This window comes from Loxodonta africana, chromosome 1 (genome assembly GCF_030014295.1).
Source record: "Loxodonta africana isolate mLoxAfr1 chromosome 1, mLoxAfr1.hap2, whole genome shotgun sequence".
NCBI classification, from domain to species: Eukaryota; Metazoa; Chordata; class Mammalia; order Proboscidea; family Elephantidae; genus Loxodonta; species Loxodonta africana.
In genome coordinates, this window is record NC_087342.1 from 221,788,727 (window position 1) to 221,804,318 (window position 15,592).

A 15,592-nucleotide genomic window follows, 5' to 3' on the forward strand; every position below is an offset into this window, starting at 1 on the left:
AACAGGGAGCTTTTTAAGCAAAACCTTTCAAAAAGATGTCAGTTCATCATGGGATTGGCATTTTCACCAACTCTTTCTTTGTGTTCCATTGAAACTCCCATTTTTTTTTTTAACCAGGTTACCACACATTTACATTCTATCAAGTGTTTGAGCACACTGCCTCGCCAACAGCTGACCAGTATCAGCTTAAACCACAGAGCACAAAGCAGCTGAACAGGAAATACACCCTTTTCTACTTCAAATATTTTTACTGCACCAGTTTGAGAAAACACCGAGCAATTACAATGCTGACGTATTTATATTTCAGCCAGACCTAGACACACAGCTACAGATCAAAACAGGAATACAAGCAGGTGTAAGCCGTGACCATACACAGGAACAACACAGCATTCTGGGAGACAATTTGAAAACAGGGTATTTTTTATACACTAACCGTACTCGGCAACGTTTACTTACAGCACGTCTTCCTCATTCTCACCTCCAGTACCAACGACTCCTGACTTCGCTGCTTCAGTTGGAATATGAAAGGACGACATGCTCTTTAACAGAGGCATATGCCATTTTTAACTCAAGTTTTTGACTGTTCAAATGAGACATAGGTACAAGCCCATTTCCTTTTGTGGTTTCAAACTTGATAGAAGTTTGCCGGAAACAACTAACTCAGGAACTTGTAACTCAGCTAGCTGTATTCTTTCTTAGAGCTATATCCTGTCACCTTAACTACGAGTACCCATGACTAAATGCTCACTGGTTTAAATAATAATTTTATTTAGATCGAAGCAATGTGAGACAAGTATGCTTTATCTTTATGCTGTTAGATACTTGAATATATGAAGTTTCTAGAAACACTAAATGTTCACCTGCTTCCTCTTTTTTACTTAATTCTCACTCTACTCACAGGTATCAGATATCTCTTCACAGCATATCATATGATCGACAGCAGCTTTTAAAATGTATTTTCAAACAGACTGTTGCCTAGCTCTATCCAAGTCTTCTGAGCACTTTTACGATATTTGAACTTTTAATTTAACCATTAACAATAATAGCTCCACAACCAATTCCCTCAAAACAAAAAGTATTGCATCATCAGAATCTTATTAACTCCAAGCTGTTCAGAAATCTTGTCATTATTTTACATTTAGAGGGACATAAGTGTAATGACATAAAACAAGTACCCTCAAGTCTTGTCTTAATTACTAACAGTACCTAACAAACGCTTCACTGTTCCAGGCACCAGAGATACAAAGACATGATCTTTGCCCTCAAGGAACTTCTTGTCTTGGCATCAGGTCACAAACATGTGGGGAAAAAAAAGGAACAACACAATGCCACATGATGACATTGACCAAAAAGGAAATGTGAGTTTGGAGGACTGGGACAATCTTGAAGGCACCTCGAAAGTGGCATGGCAGGGGTTGCATGATAGGAAAGAAGAAAATAGTTCAGAAAATCTAAAGGAAAAAGGTAGTCAGTCCAGGCTGGAAGAGTGGCTCGACCAAGCTTTTGAGGTAGGTCAGTTGATAGCAGGTTTGGGAAGGAAACAGGAGCCAATATCTAAAGTGTTATCTCTCTGAAGATAACAAGGATTATGAAGATGGTGCAGGGTTGCCATGAATCTGAACAGGCTTGATAACACCTAACAACAACAATGTCTCTCTGAAGGCCTTCACCTATGTTATGCTCTTAGCCTAGGATGTCTTCTCACTGCCTTTCCACCAATATCTGCCTTTCAATTTGAGTAAAAGCAAGGAAAACTGAGGCACTTGACTAAAGTAATATGGCTGCTGTAGAGTTTGGGGCCCTACTCCACCATGATTTTCTTTTAATATGTATAAAGTGTTTCACAGGAGCTATCAAGACCCTTCCTGAAACAACGTCTCGGGAAGGTGACCTTAATGCTGACTCTTATCTAGGTCTGGTAGGCAACAGCTGATGAGAAATATTTCACCTGAGCAAGCTGTTTCTAAGAGAGAACTATCCTGTAACCTTCCGCCTCCTAGCCCCACTTCCAATAACTGGCCTTGCATTAATCTAAGTTTGTAATATCCAGTCAAAATAGGACAGCTCAAGTCCTTTGTTCTCACCCTTTAAAAGGTCTCTGCAGCTTTGCCATTTTGGAAGTGTTTGTTCTGTCTGTAAAATTAGACGTTTTCCCCAGCCCGGACTGTTATCCAACCTACAATAAATCTTGCCTTACTTTAACAGAGTAAGAATTTATTACTTTTAAACAACTTCCAACTCAAAACCCAATCTGGGACCTCTTTTAAGGTATTGTGCACAAAGTAGGTACTTAATAAATGAATAGAGTATGACAAAAATGACATACATCCGTGAATTACTAAGAAACACCAAGGGTAAATCAATAGCAACAGTAAATGTTTTATGTGCAAATGCAACTCCAAAATATTAGCTAAAGTTGAAAATAGAACAATGGTTTTTCACACATGTAAAATATGGTAGAGACCACCAACATCTACCTAGGAAAAACCATACCTATGACCCGCAGTACTGTATTTTTTTCTTAAAAACCCTATACCAGTTAGTGAAAGAAAGGGAGAGCCAGAGAATCCAGCTGAGATACATCTAAAATATAATGTTAAAATATAGTTGTCTAAGCAGCACATTTCACAATAGCCAAAAAGTGGGAACAACCCAAACACCCATAACTGATGAATGATCCAATGTGGTATATTCACACAACGGGTATTACTTACCCATAAAAAGAAATGAAGCACCTCAATATGCTACTGCCTGGGTAAACCTTGAAAACACCATGTTGAGTGAAAGAAGTCAGAACAAAAGGTCACATATTATATGAATCCATTTATATGAAATATCCAGAATAGGTAAATCCATGGAGACAGAAAGCAGATGGGTGGTTTCCAGAGACTGGGGGGAGGAGGGAATAAGGAGTGACAGCTTAGGGGCACAGGGTTTTCTTCTGGGGTGATGAAGGTGTTTTCAGAACTAGGCAGAGGCAGTGGCTGTGCCACAGTGTGTACGTACAAAGTGTTACTGAACCTTACACATTAAGATGGTTAATTTTATGTTATGTGAATTCACCTAACAATTAACAATTGTTTAATTAAAAAAGTAATATAGATAATTATATATGTTTTAATTTGAAACATTTATATATATATGTATATATTTGTCTTAATCTGAAAGATTCTCATAATTACCACAGGATTCTTCCTTGGTACTAACTATGAGCTCCAGGATGGGTCCAAACGTAGGTCAAGCTATTTGAGATTCTGAATCACCTCCCAGTTTTCCATCTTTACGAACAAACGCTGAGTCTAGAACTTGTCTTACCTGATGGCAGAGTTCTTCCCACTGCCGCTGCAGAAGCTCCAAGCGCTCGTTAAGGATGGAGATGTCCTCGGCGCTGATGTAGGCAGATAGGGTGTCCTTCAACAGTGTCAGCTGCTTCAGGTCTTCTGTCCAGCTGCCAACCACATTCTCTAGTTCCTAAATTAAAAACAAAACAAGTCTTGAACACCCGTGGACATCTATCTTTAACAATTTCTGAAGTGTGCCTGGAATTCCCTCTTGACACAATTTCCTTTCCATTCCATTCGATTTGACAACAAGCTTGGGATCTACTTTATTTTCCTTCTGACATAACTGGATAATTTGCCCAGTTCCTCTGATAAACTACCAGGTGACTTGCAGACTCTTTCTACTGTGTAGTTACCATTTCTTGTATCTTTTTTCATATCTTTTCTTAAATTAAAATTTCATTCCTGCATTTCTCTTCTTGAAGTTAAACTGACTCCATAAGTTTAAAACCATCCTTTCTTTTTGTCATGAGTTACTGACCATGCTAAAGAAATATTTTAAAAAACAGACTCCTAGATTTGACATTCATCTTCAGACACCATGAATTGCTGCATTATGTGAGATGAAGTTATAATTTAATAGCTCAGAAGACCTGTTGCTGTTATTACTCAATTTAAAATAATAGATTAGATATATTTTCTGCAGGAGCAGAGATTTATTCAAGATAATGGAAAAGGATATATATACACACACATATATTTATATATACGTGTGTACATATATACATGTTATATATACATATGCGTATATATACCGGTATGCAATCCCTGGTGGCACACTGGTAAAGAGCTTAGCTTAAACCAAAAGGTTGGCAGTTTGAATCCACCAGCCACTTCTTGGAAACTCTACGGAGCAGTTGTACTCTGTCCTATAGGGTTGCTATGAGTAGGAATTGACTTGTCGGCAACCAGTTTTTATACATAATATATATAAATAGAGAGAGAGAGAATGTATATAACATATTCCCTATACTTTTTGGGAATAATTTGAGGGAAAAAATCAATATAACCGTATTTGAATGCATTGACACTCTTTTTTGCAGTGCTTTGACACATGACCAGTTTTATAATGTCTATAACTCTTGTTCTGTGTCAGCTGTTGATGTTTTTTGATTCCAGCTAATTTCGTATATGACTAGAGTATGTCACATGGTTTTTTTCTCCCTCTTTTTGCCTCCTCACACAGAGAACAAGTTTCTGAATGCCAAGGTAATTAACAGTGCTGAGGCTAACTTCCTAGGCAATTTAAGCAAACGAGGTTTTAGCCTGAATTTTCCAGGTAATTACTTTGTTTTGCTGCTAAGGGTGGTTTGGGGTAGAGCAGCAGAGAGCTGGACAGAAAGGCATCCTTTTAATCTACAAACTCAATAGCTTGTAACTGTCATGTATTTTGGGAAATGAGGTTGCACGGTAGAGTGTTTGGCTGGAAGACCAAACTACCCAGGTGAATTAAATATGCAGAAGTTCTGTTTATACTCTCGGACATATCAAGTGGTCATACCAATGCAAAGATCTTCCTCCTTTTGTACCAATGCCTAGCTCCCAATGCAACATCAGATTTGGTACATAGATTAAGAAAGAAACAAATAACACCACCAGAAACCAACCGGTTCAGACTCGCAGAAACCAACTGTTCCAGACTCAAGGTACAGCTGCGGGATTCAGCATCTCTGATATTTACTAACTTTGAAAATCTATTAAACTTCTAGAGGCCTCAGTTTCCTCTTCAGTAAAAGGACTAATACAGAATCTCCTCAAGAGATAATACAGGTACAGTGTCTGGCACACACTCAAAAAAACCAAACCGGTTGCTGTCGAGTTGACTGTGACTCACGGCCACCCCAGGTGTCAGAACAGAACTGTGCTCTATGTGGTTTTCAGTGGCCGATTTTTTGGAAGTAGGTCACCAGGCCTTTCTTCTGGGGTGTCCCTGGGTGGACTTAAACCTCCAACCTTTTGGTTTGCAATTAAGCATATTAACCATTTGCACACCCAGGGTCTCCTGACAGGCACACAGAAGGAGTCTAATAAATCCCCATTCCTTTCTATCAGAAGTTCTCTTTAATAATTTGTTATAAATGTACAATCATAGGTTTAAAATGAACTCTTTTTAATTTCACCTCTGCATATTTTTGAATGTACCACCTCAAGATATTATTTCACAAACTTACCATCCATGATATAAAGTATTAAAAAAACGCACTGCTGTGGAGTTGATTCCGACTCATAGAGACCCCATAGGACAGAGTAGAACTGTGCCATAGGGTTTCCAAGGCTGTAATCTTTAGGGAAACAGACTGGCACATCTTTCTCCCGCAGAGCGGGTGGTGGCTTTGAATCACTGACCTTTTAGTTAGCAGCCAAACACTTAACCATGACACCACCAGGGCCCCTTGATGTGAAGTGCACTATCTATCATTTTTTTTGAAAATTTCCTCTTTACATTTTCGAAGAGTATCCTTGAATTTTAATATTGAGGGAAACATATCCACACTTTACATAATTTCTAGACTTCTTTAAAAAATAATCTTTTATAAAATGCTTATGACTTCTTAGCCAGAGTGAAGAAGAGAACTTCTGGTTAAAATGCAAGCCATGTTTATTGGAGTTTTAAACAGAATTACTCTAGAGTGGCAATTTGCAAGTGGCTGGGGCTACAAGGGCATGCAAAATCTGAGAAAAGGCATTTTGTAGAGGTAGGTTTGATACGATCTTGTGCATGGCTCAGCAGAGAACAGCTGCTTGGGCACACCACCTGGCTAACAGGTACGAAACAGGATGACTCCTCCACCCACTAAATCATAGCAGTCTCAGTGAGCAAATAATGCAGGGAGTAGTCTCTATTAGCTATGATTTGTGTCCAAGTGCAAATTCAGGCATCAATCATAATCTTAAGTGTTTAGGGCTCTGGGTAACTTAGGGACTGTGCCTCTCCTGCTTTCACTGAGATCAGTCATGTATAGTCCTGCTTTCCTTACACGGTCTGGAAGACAGCACGTGTTTCTCCACGAACCACCATCTGCAGGCTATCCAAGCTGCTGATCGATCCTCACTTGTCCCTCTGTAAACTAGACTCTAGTGCTGGAAAGGCTCTCCAGTGTGAATGCCTGAAAGACTTTGCTTTTATTGCTCTTGACCCAGCTTTTAATTATTTTAATGTGTGCTTTAAATTTTCATTTGCTTCCACTGTGTAATCCATAAACTAGTCTACATTTTCAACAGCTCCAATAAATCAACATTAAATAGTTTCACCGAAGAGTTGTCTGACCTGACGTAATATGCCAGGAACTTGTTTCTACATGTAGACAGCCACAAGAATTTGACTTGGTTGAAAGCAGAGAATACCAGAAGGATGTTTGCCTGTGTTTTATTGACTATGCAAAGGCAACCAACTATGTAGATCATAACAAATTATGGGTAACATTGCGAAAAATGGGAATTCCAGAACACGTAATTGTGCTCATGTGGAACCTGTAAATACAGCAAGAGGCAGTTGTTTGAACAGAACAAGGGGATACTGCGTAGTTTAAAATTAAGAAAGGTGTGCATCAGGGTTATATCCTTTCACCATACTTATTCAATCTGTATGCTGAGCAAATAATCTCGGAAGCTGGGTTATATGAAGAAGAATGCAGCATTAGGATTGGAGGAAGACTCATCAACAACCTGCCATATGCAGATGATACAAACTTGCTTACTGAAAGTGAAAATGACTTGAAGCACCTACTGATGAAAATGAAAGACTATAGCCTTCACTATGGATTACACCTCAATGTAAAGAAAACGAAAATTCTCACAACTGGACCAACATGATAACGGAGAAAACAATGAAGTTGTCAAGGATTTCATTTTACTTGGATCCATAATCAATGTCCATGGAAGCAGCAGTCAAAAAATCAAATGACACATTGCATTGGGCAAACCTGCTCCGAAGAACCTCTTTAAAGTGTTAAAAAACAAAGATGTCACCTTGAGGACTAAGGTGTACCTGCCCCAAGCCATGGTATTTTCAATTGCCTCATATGCATGTGAAAGCTGGACAATTAATAACGAAGATGAGACAGAAGAAGAATTGATACATTTAAATGGTGATGTTGGTGAAGAATACTGAATATACCATGGAATGCCAGAAGAACGAACAAATTCACATTGGAAGAAGAATGCTCCTTAGAAGCAAGGATGGCAAGACTATGTCTCACATACTTTGGACATGTTAGCAGGAGGGATCAGTCCCTGGACAAGGACATCATGCTTGGTAAAGTAGAAAGTCATCAAAAAAGAGGAAGAACCTCAATGAGATGGATGACACAGTGGCTGCAACAATGGGCTCAAGTATAGCAACTATTTTGAGGATGGCACAGGACTGGGCAATGTTTTGTTCTGTTGTATATGGGGTCACTATGAATCAGAACCAATTTGAGGACACCTAACAACAACATCAATACTTTCAAAGGCATTGTTACAGTAGAGGCACAAACGTGTGTGACGGTCAAAAGCTCAATGCAATCCCTTACCTTGCAACGCATCTGTTCTGCATGTAGTTCTTCGTGGTGATCTGGTAAAGGCTGGGAAAGTTTCTTTTTGAAACTTCTTAGTTTCTCCAGAGAATCAGCTATTCCTTTTTCACATTTTTCCCAGTCCTACAACGGGAAGAGAAAGAAATTTTATGATTTTTTTTGGTATGAATTTGAAGAACAAATAAACATACAGACAATCACTGTCCTAATCCCCAGAGAAAGAATTAAAGTTACTCTAATGAACAGTGTCAGGATGTATCCACATCCATCGTCATGTCAGGGAGCATGACGTGGTGGCCAGAGGAGCTGAGTTGAAAATGGACTCTGTTACTTACTAGCTGTGAAGTGTTCAGCAGATTATGCTCTAAATTTCAGTTTCCCCTATGAAAATGGAGAGAACACAAACTCTACAATTGTTGGAGAATTAAAGGAGATAATGATATCAAGGCATGGAACACAATGCCCAGAATATTGTAGATAACATATATACTAATAAAAAAAAAAAAGTTACCTGAATCTGTCTGCAGAGTTGGGAGTACAATCATGGTACTTTGCCTCTTTCCTAACCCCTTGTATAACTGCACCAATATTAATACTTTCTCAAATGCATAAAACCAAAACTAAATCTGTTGCTGACAATCAAATAGTGACCCTATAGGACAGAGTAGAACTGTCTCCACAGGGTTTCCAAGGAGCAGCTGGTGGATTTGAACTGCCAACCTTTTGGTTAATAGCTGAGCTCTCAACTACTGTGCCACCAGGGCTTCCCAAATGCATAGTCAAGGATAAAAAAGGGGATATGGGAACTCCTTCAGGATGAAAATAAGTATGGGTAAGAGAAGTGAGATAGACTATAAAAATAATACAACCCTGACTCTCATCCATATATAAATAGTATGAGCTAGGTATATTTGACTTGTCACAGAAGTAGAAACACACGATTACAGAAGGCCTGGCATTTGACTGGTGGCTGGCTTACTCTAGACTTGTCATCAGGAAAGACCAATCCCTAGGAAAGGACATAATGTTTGGTAAAGCAGAGGGTTAACTAACATGAGGGAAACCGTCAATGAGATGCACTGGCACAACAGCCGCAACAATGGACTCACAAACACCAACAATCATGCGGACGGCACATGACTGGGCAATGTTCTTTTCCAGCACGCATAAGGTCACCATGATTCGGAGCTGACTCAACGGCAACTAGTATCTTGGTAGTGGTGAAACATGTGCAACAAAAGGCTAAATGTATAATCCATAAAAAACCAGTAAAAATTAATAAGTGGAAGGAGAGAGATAACGCACAATTTAAGGGATGTATATCTATGATGGCAAGTAGCGGTAAGTACTCTGAAGAAGAATATAGCAGGTAAGTGGTTGAGAGTGGCAGTGCTGTGGAATATCATGCAGAATGTGGTAGAGTTCTATGCACCGACAAAATAAAATGGCTAGAATATATTGTCTGGTTATGTTCTGGAAGATTATACACCAAACTGGCTACAGACCAAACAGGTAGCAATGGTTCCACCTCTGGGGAAGAGAATAGCATTAGGGTGGTATAGTTGGAATTTCAGTTTTTACACTAGATATTTCAATTATTACCTCAATTTTTTTTTTTCTTTTTAATCTGCCACATGCATTCCTTTTGTAATTAAAAGAAGAAAAAAAGATAAAGGAACCCTAATGAAGACCTGATTTGTCATGACACCCTATCTACAAATTAATTCATGTCTGCTGTCTCAGTGCCAACTGAAACTGGATTCAACAAAACGAGACTCCTTCATTTTGTCCAATAACCTCCATTCCTGTCCTCCACCTCACCAATGACCCTCCTTCCCAGTGGCCACTCCCCAAACCCTGAATTACTCAGCTCCAAAGACAACTAGAATCGCTTTTAAAAGTTATCATAGAGTCAAATAATGTTGCATTTTCCTTGACAACATCTTTTATCACCACCAGTCTTTTCTTCTCTGGCGTTTTTCTATCTACTCTTCTTACTCTATTTTTAGCACCCCAAGCCATAGATGTGATTACAATCGTCTTCTGTAAAAAGTGTTGACTAATGCTACCCTACTCAGAATGCCTTGTTTTCTAACTAGAGAGTTTGACGCAAGATTCTCATTTCTCTTTAAAATTCCTTCAGGAAACTTCCTCGAGTGCAAAACTATGTTCCTTCTTCCCACTTGCCAGGAAAAAATCCTTGGTCTGTTTTGGGTAGATTTGTTCCAAGTCCCCCTGTTAAAACATTTCTGTTTCCCAGGGTACATTTAGAGTTCAACAATGCTAGGCATAGTGAGGAGCCCTGGTGGCTCAGTGGTGAAGAGCTCCGCTGCTAACCAAAGGTCAGCAGTTCGAATCCACCAGCCTGTCTTTGGAAACCCTATGGGGCAGTTCTTCTCTGTCCTACAGGGTCGCTATGAGTTGGAATTGACTCGATGGTGACTGTTTTTTTGTTTTTTGGTATTTTTGGCACATTACTTAGACATTAAGAGTTAAAAATAGGTATGAGTTAAAAATAGCTGTGGTGGAAAGATACACTAACATGATGCTGTATATACGTTAAACTTCAGCTTTATAAATTCCTTCTTAGGCAAACAGGATCTAGTGTATGGTTCAAAATAAAATAAACTTTAACAAGAGAAGAACGGGGATTTTCCCTTTCAAAGATTACTTCGATTCTGAAGCTATCACCAAGTCTTTTTACTGCGTGAATTATAAGGAAATAATTTCATGTTGTGGATGGCAAACATCCATCATAGATATTTTACACACCAACAAACAGACTAGCATGAAAAGCAAACACAATGACTCAACCATTATGCCCAATTAAATTTTGGGAATATGTCCAAGAATCACATCACAGATGAAGAGAAAAAAATATGATTAACATGTTTTCTACAGAATGAGTTTAATCCTTTCCTGAAAGCAAAAAAAAGAAGGAAAAAAATCACTGGTATTGTATTACTGATAAATTGTGCTGCATGCAGATAAAAGTTCTCTACAGATGTTAAGTGGTATTTTTGATTGATTGTTTCCTACACAGAATGTCATATATTATCAAATAAAATTCAACAGAGTAAACTTCATGGGTATGCCTACTTCAAACTTTCAGAAAAGCAAAATCTATCCCATTTTAAGTTTATGTATAACTTTTGATCCAAAATGTGACATTTTTCTTAAAAAAAATTTTTTTTAATTTAGATAAGCTTATTAATGTGTTGTTAATTATCTATATCTATCTACATATAAAACTTTAGTATATAGCTTTGTTGGTTTTAAAAAATGATAATCACATCAACAAAGATAATTACTGCCATTTGCTGAGTGCTCAATATATGCCAGGTACTATGCCACACAATTCACTTTCATTATTTCATTAAATTCTCTCATGGTCTTATGCAGGAGGTATAATTATACCCATTCTACAGATGAGGAAACTGAGGCTTAGAAAGATTGAGTACTTGGTTTACTGGGTTTGTAACTTAGTTGTTACTCGGCTGCTAGCCAAAAGGTTGGCAGTTCGAATCCACCAGCCAGTCCTTGGAAACCCTTTGGGTCAGTTCTACTCTGTCCTATGGGGTCACTGTGAGTCTGAATCAACTCAACAGTAGCATGTCTTTTTTTTTTTTTTATTTTTCTAGTTTTTGGTTTACTCTTTGTTAGGAGCCCTAGTGGTGCAGTGGTTAAGAGCTCAGCTGCTAATCAAAAGCCCAGCAGTTCGAATCAACCAGCCACTCCTTGGAAGCCCAATGGGGAGTTCTGCTCTATCCTATAGGGTCGGAATCATCTCAGTGGCAATAAGTTTATTGGTTTTACTCTGTATTAGCTATTTATTTATGAACTTCATTATGTGTGAAATTGGAGAGCGAGAAAGAAAAGCCAATCGTGGGAGGTCTGGATAAACCCATATTTCCCTAAATTTGTTAAGTGATCACTATGTAATCTGGATCCAACTAAAGGCTTAACACACCTACTGGAGATTTTATCTCATAACAACTTGCTGGGATATCTAAGATCAAATTGGGAGTGTCTTTCTGGATAGGTTTTCCCCTGCTGTGAAATGAGAGACCTCAATCTTGAAAACCACTTCAGAGACTTAGACTAGGGAGTGGACTCTTTGAATTCCTGTCTGGATGTATAAAGTCATCACATGGCTCCAGGCTTAGCACTGGCCATTAATCAAAACTCATAGACGGGGCGGTCTTATTAGACTTAATACTACTTTGTAGGGAGCCATTTCAGGAAGAAAAAAATGCTGAGATTTGGGAAACGCTTCCAGTTCATGCAAGACAGAACAGCCTTAAGACACAGAGGATCAAAATACTTACTTAATGATCTTTGTTTGCATTATTTGAATCATAGTAGGAGAGGGCAGTGTGACTAATAAAAGAGACTTTAAAACTGCTGTCCAGGACTAAGGACAAGGTCCTGCCTTATGTCTGCAGCAGGAAAGAGCTGAACTTACTTTCAACAAGAAGGCCAGCTGTTTCTTCTGCTCGTCCAGGCACATGCTGGCTGACTTCCATCTCTCCTGGACTTCCGTGAGTTCAGCTTGCAAGGCGGCCTCAGCCCCACTGTCGGCTGAGAGCAGGAGCTGCTTGCCAGCCTCCACTGTCAGAATGTAGCTTCCTTGTTGCCGCAGGAACACTTTTTCTTTGAACTGAAAGGAACCAGAACTTTTTACTTTCTCATTCTCTTCTTCACCATTTCCCTGTCGTATTTTTAAACCATCCTAAATTGGGCGTAAGGAGCCCTGGTGACACAACGGTTAGGCGCTCAGCTGCTAGCCAAAAAGTTGGCAGTTTGAACCGACTGGCTCTGCAGGAGAAGACCTGGTGATCTGCCCCTGTAAAGATCACAGCCTAAAAACCCTATACAGCAGTCACATGGGATCACTATGAGTTGGAATAGACTCAGTGATCCCCAACAACAACAACATACTGGGTATGCCCTCTTTCATCCAACAAGCATTTACTTAGCATGTACTTTGTGTATGAATGAAGCAATGTATAAATGAATGAGAACACAACTGGGAGAGGCTTAGTTTCTTCCCACAAGTGAAATGTCATCACAACGCAATATAATAACTGCTCTATTAGATACGTGCACAGGAAAACAAAGGGATGCCTAGCCTAGCACTGGGTGGACAGAGAGGCAGAGAAGACTTCCTCAAAGTGAAAAGGACTGGGTGAGGCTTGAAAGACATAAGAACACAACCAGATTAAGAAGGGCCTAGTGTGATGAGGGCCAGGAGTAAGAGAGGGGACACCTTCTGTACAGAGAGATGGGCGTGGTCACATTCACTCTGGGAGAGAAATAATGATGCCTTTTTTTTCAAGGAACTAGATGTGGTTTTCAATGGCTGGAGTGTAGGATGTACATAAGAGTGTGGTAGAACATGAGGCCAGCTGACACTTCACACGAGAACTTGGTTTTCATAGTAAAAGTGATCGAGATTCATAAAAGTATATAAAGCAGGAAAGTGACATGTTTGGGCTTAAGTTTTAATAAAAGAACTCAGCAGTAGAGCAGCAAATGGAATGGAGGAAGAGTATACACCGGATACAGTTAAGACAGGTCAGGAACTTACCTTCTATTTAGGCAAGAAAACCTGAGCACCGAACCCAGGGCAGTGACCATGGGCATAAAGACTTGAGGCAGATTAGATGTGGGGAGTGAGAGGGAAGGAAGAGTATAGCTTTACAATGACTCTGGGGCTCCTGGATTGATAGACCAGATAGTTGCTGATGATATTTCCTTGCAACAGGATATAGGGAACAGAACCTCAATGGGAACTGTTGGTATAAAAATAACAGGCTCAGTTTGGACCCACTGAGTATACTGTGTCTGCAGTATAAGTGGAAATAAATCGAAAAAGAAGTTGGATATATGGGTCAAAAGCTTAAGAGGTGGAGGTGACCAGAAGACACCAATTTGATCCTTCTCTGCTGGTAAGGGTAGGGGGAGCCATGTCTGTCGGTGAGGTCTCCCAAAGAACTGAGGAGGGGTAGAAGAACAGCGACCTTTAAAGAAAGAGGGGTCCACGAAGTATACTGGGAAGGCTTGATTACAGTGCTAAGAGGTGTCTGTCTAAGATGCTGGAGTCCAAATTCCCAGGCTGGTGAAAGTAAGAGATTAGCTTGGAATGGACATAGTGCTCAAACAGGACTTAGTCTTTTCTGGAATATGTATGTAAGTTACATGTTACAATTGTTCATGAATAAAAAATACATAAACAATGTTAAGTTCTCCTTTCTTTGCCTTTGCCTGTCCATCTGAGCAGGGATTTGATGAGCTGCTGGGTGGCCTTGGTGTGTAAAGTGGAGGGAATCTTGGTGAGAGACTGGGACTTAATCTAATTTCAGAATCAAATGCAGGCTTTGTGCCGCAATCATTTTGTGTATTTCTGTTGACATTTGAGAATTCTGTTTGTCCTGATTCCAATGCCACTCCAGAAGCTGTCTGAAGAACCGAGGCTAGGGTGGAGTGTGCAGCAGAAACACAGAAGAGGTTTAAAAACAGCGCGTTTTGCACCTTACCTGCACTTCATCGAAGAGGGTCCTCGCTTGTTGCAGTGGTATAGGGACACTTCCCAGACCACTCGTGGGTAGATAGGACACTTCAACCAACCATTTGCGAAGCTTTTCTGCCATCTCCCGATAGCGCTGCCACTGGCGGATCTGACTATCGATGATGCCACGTCTCTGCTGGGCCCTGCGAATCACGCCCTGCCACTGGTTACTGAGAAGCGTCAACTTCAGGTTGAACTCATCCCTGCCGAAGAAGTAGTTACATGCTGAAAAGCACTGCTTTTTGGATGCACTGACAATAATCAGCCAACATGTACATGTTCAGTGTCCCTGAGAGGGGATCCAGGGCAGTGGGTTTCAAATATCCTGCTGTGATCTGTTGGCAGGTCCATTGCAAGTCATTTTGAAAATTAGTAACAAAGAAATGACTGTGTTTGCAAATGATCAGTGTTTTCAAGTATCGGCACAGATCAAATGCGTTGTCGTTAGGTGCTGTTGAGTGGCTTTTCGACCTCATGTGATAGAGCAGAGCTGCCCCATGGGGTTTCTAGGCTGCATGGCACAACAGTAAAGTGCTTGGCTGCTAACCGAAAGGTTGGTGGTTCAAACCCACCCAGTAGTTTCATGGGATAGAGACCTGGTGATCTACTCTGTCAAGTGGTGTTGCTATGAGTTGAAATCGACCTTGATGGCACCCACCAACAAAAATAACCTTTACTGGACCAGAAGGCCAGGTCTTTCTCCCGCTGAGCTGCTGGGTGGGTTCGAACTGCCAACCATTTGGTCAGCAGTCGCGCACTTAACCTTTGCGCCACCAGGGCTCCTGACTGAACGTTTATCTATAAAAATGTCAGGAGTGCTGGAGACAGGGAGAGGGGAGTGCGGCAAACGCCATGTATGTGGTCTTAGCCACTTAGCAGACCCGTGGAATGTGTGCTGTGGGCAACTGTGGCTTGTATGTGTTACAGCAAGAAAAACATGTGGTGAAAGGGTTACGTATAACCTCTGTCTCTAGCTAGAATCAAAAGCCACTTTGGATGGATAAAACTGGGTTATTTTAGCTAGAATCATAAGCCACTAAAAAAATGATGTTATTAAAAAATATTTCAAAAAATTCTACTCCATAAGATTGAATCTCTGAGTATCCCTCACAGTACGCAGCCCACACTTTAGCAAATTATTCCATATATTTATCTAAATTTTC

General features: G+C 40.0%; 1 protein-coding gene across 14 annotated transcripts in view; it reads right to left on the reverse strand.

Annotated features, from left to right (window-relative positions):
• SYNE1 (spectrin repeat containing nuclear envelope protein 1) overlaps positions 1-15,592 on the reverse strand; it is a 556,892-nt gene that overhangs the window by 70,834 nt on the left and 470,466 nt on the right. For 12 of the 14 annotated variants that reach the window (XR_010323142.1, XM_064292282.1, XM_064292277.1 and 9 more), the window contains 4 exons: positions 14,398-14,632; positions 12,324-12,518; positions 7,856-7,981; positions 3,316-3,471 (listed from right to left, as the gene is read on the reverse strand). Coding sequence is in view for 12 of the 14 variants with exons in the window: in XM_064292282.1 (XP_064148352.1) it covers positions 3,316-3,471; positions 7,856-7,981; positions 12,324-12,518; positions 14,398-14,632 (712 nt within the window). In the remaining 2 variants the exon portion in view is untranslated. Of the gene's footprint in view, positions 1-456; positions 2,466-3,315; positions 3,472-7,855; positions 7,982-12,323; positions 12,519-14,397; positions 14,633-15,592 lie in introns of those variants that run through there. The other 2 variants (XM_064292332.1, XM_064292324.1) reach the window with 2 other exon arrangements.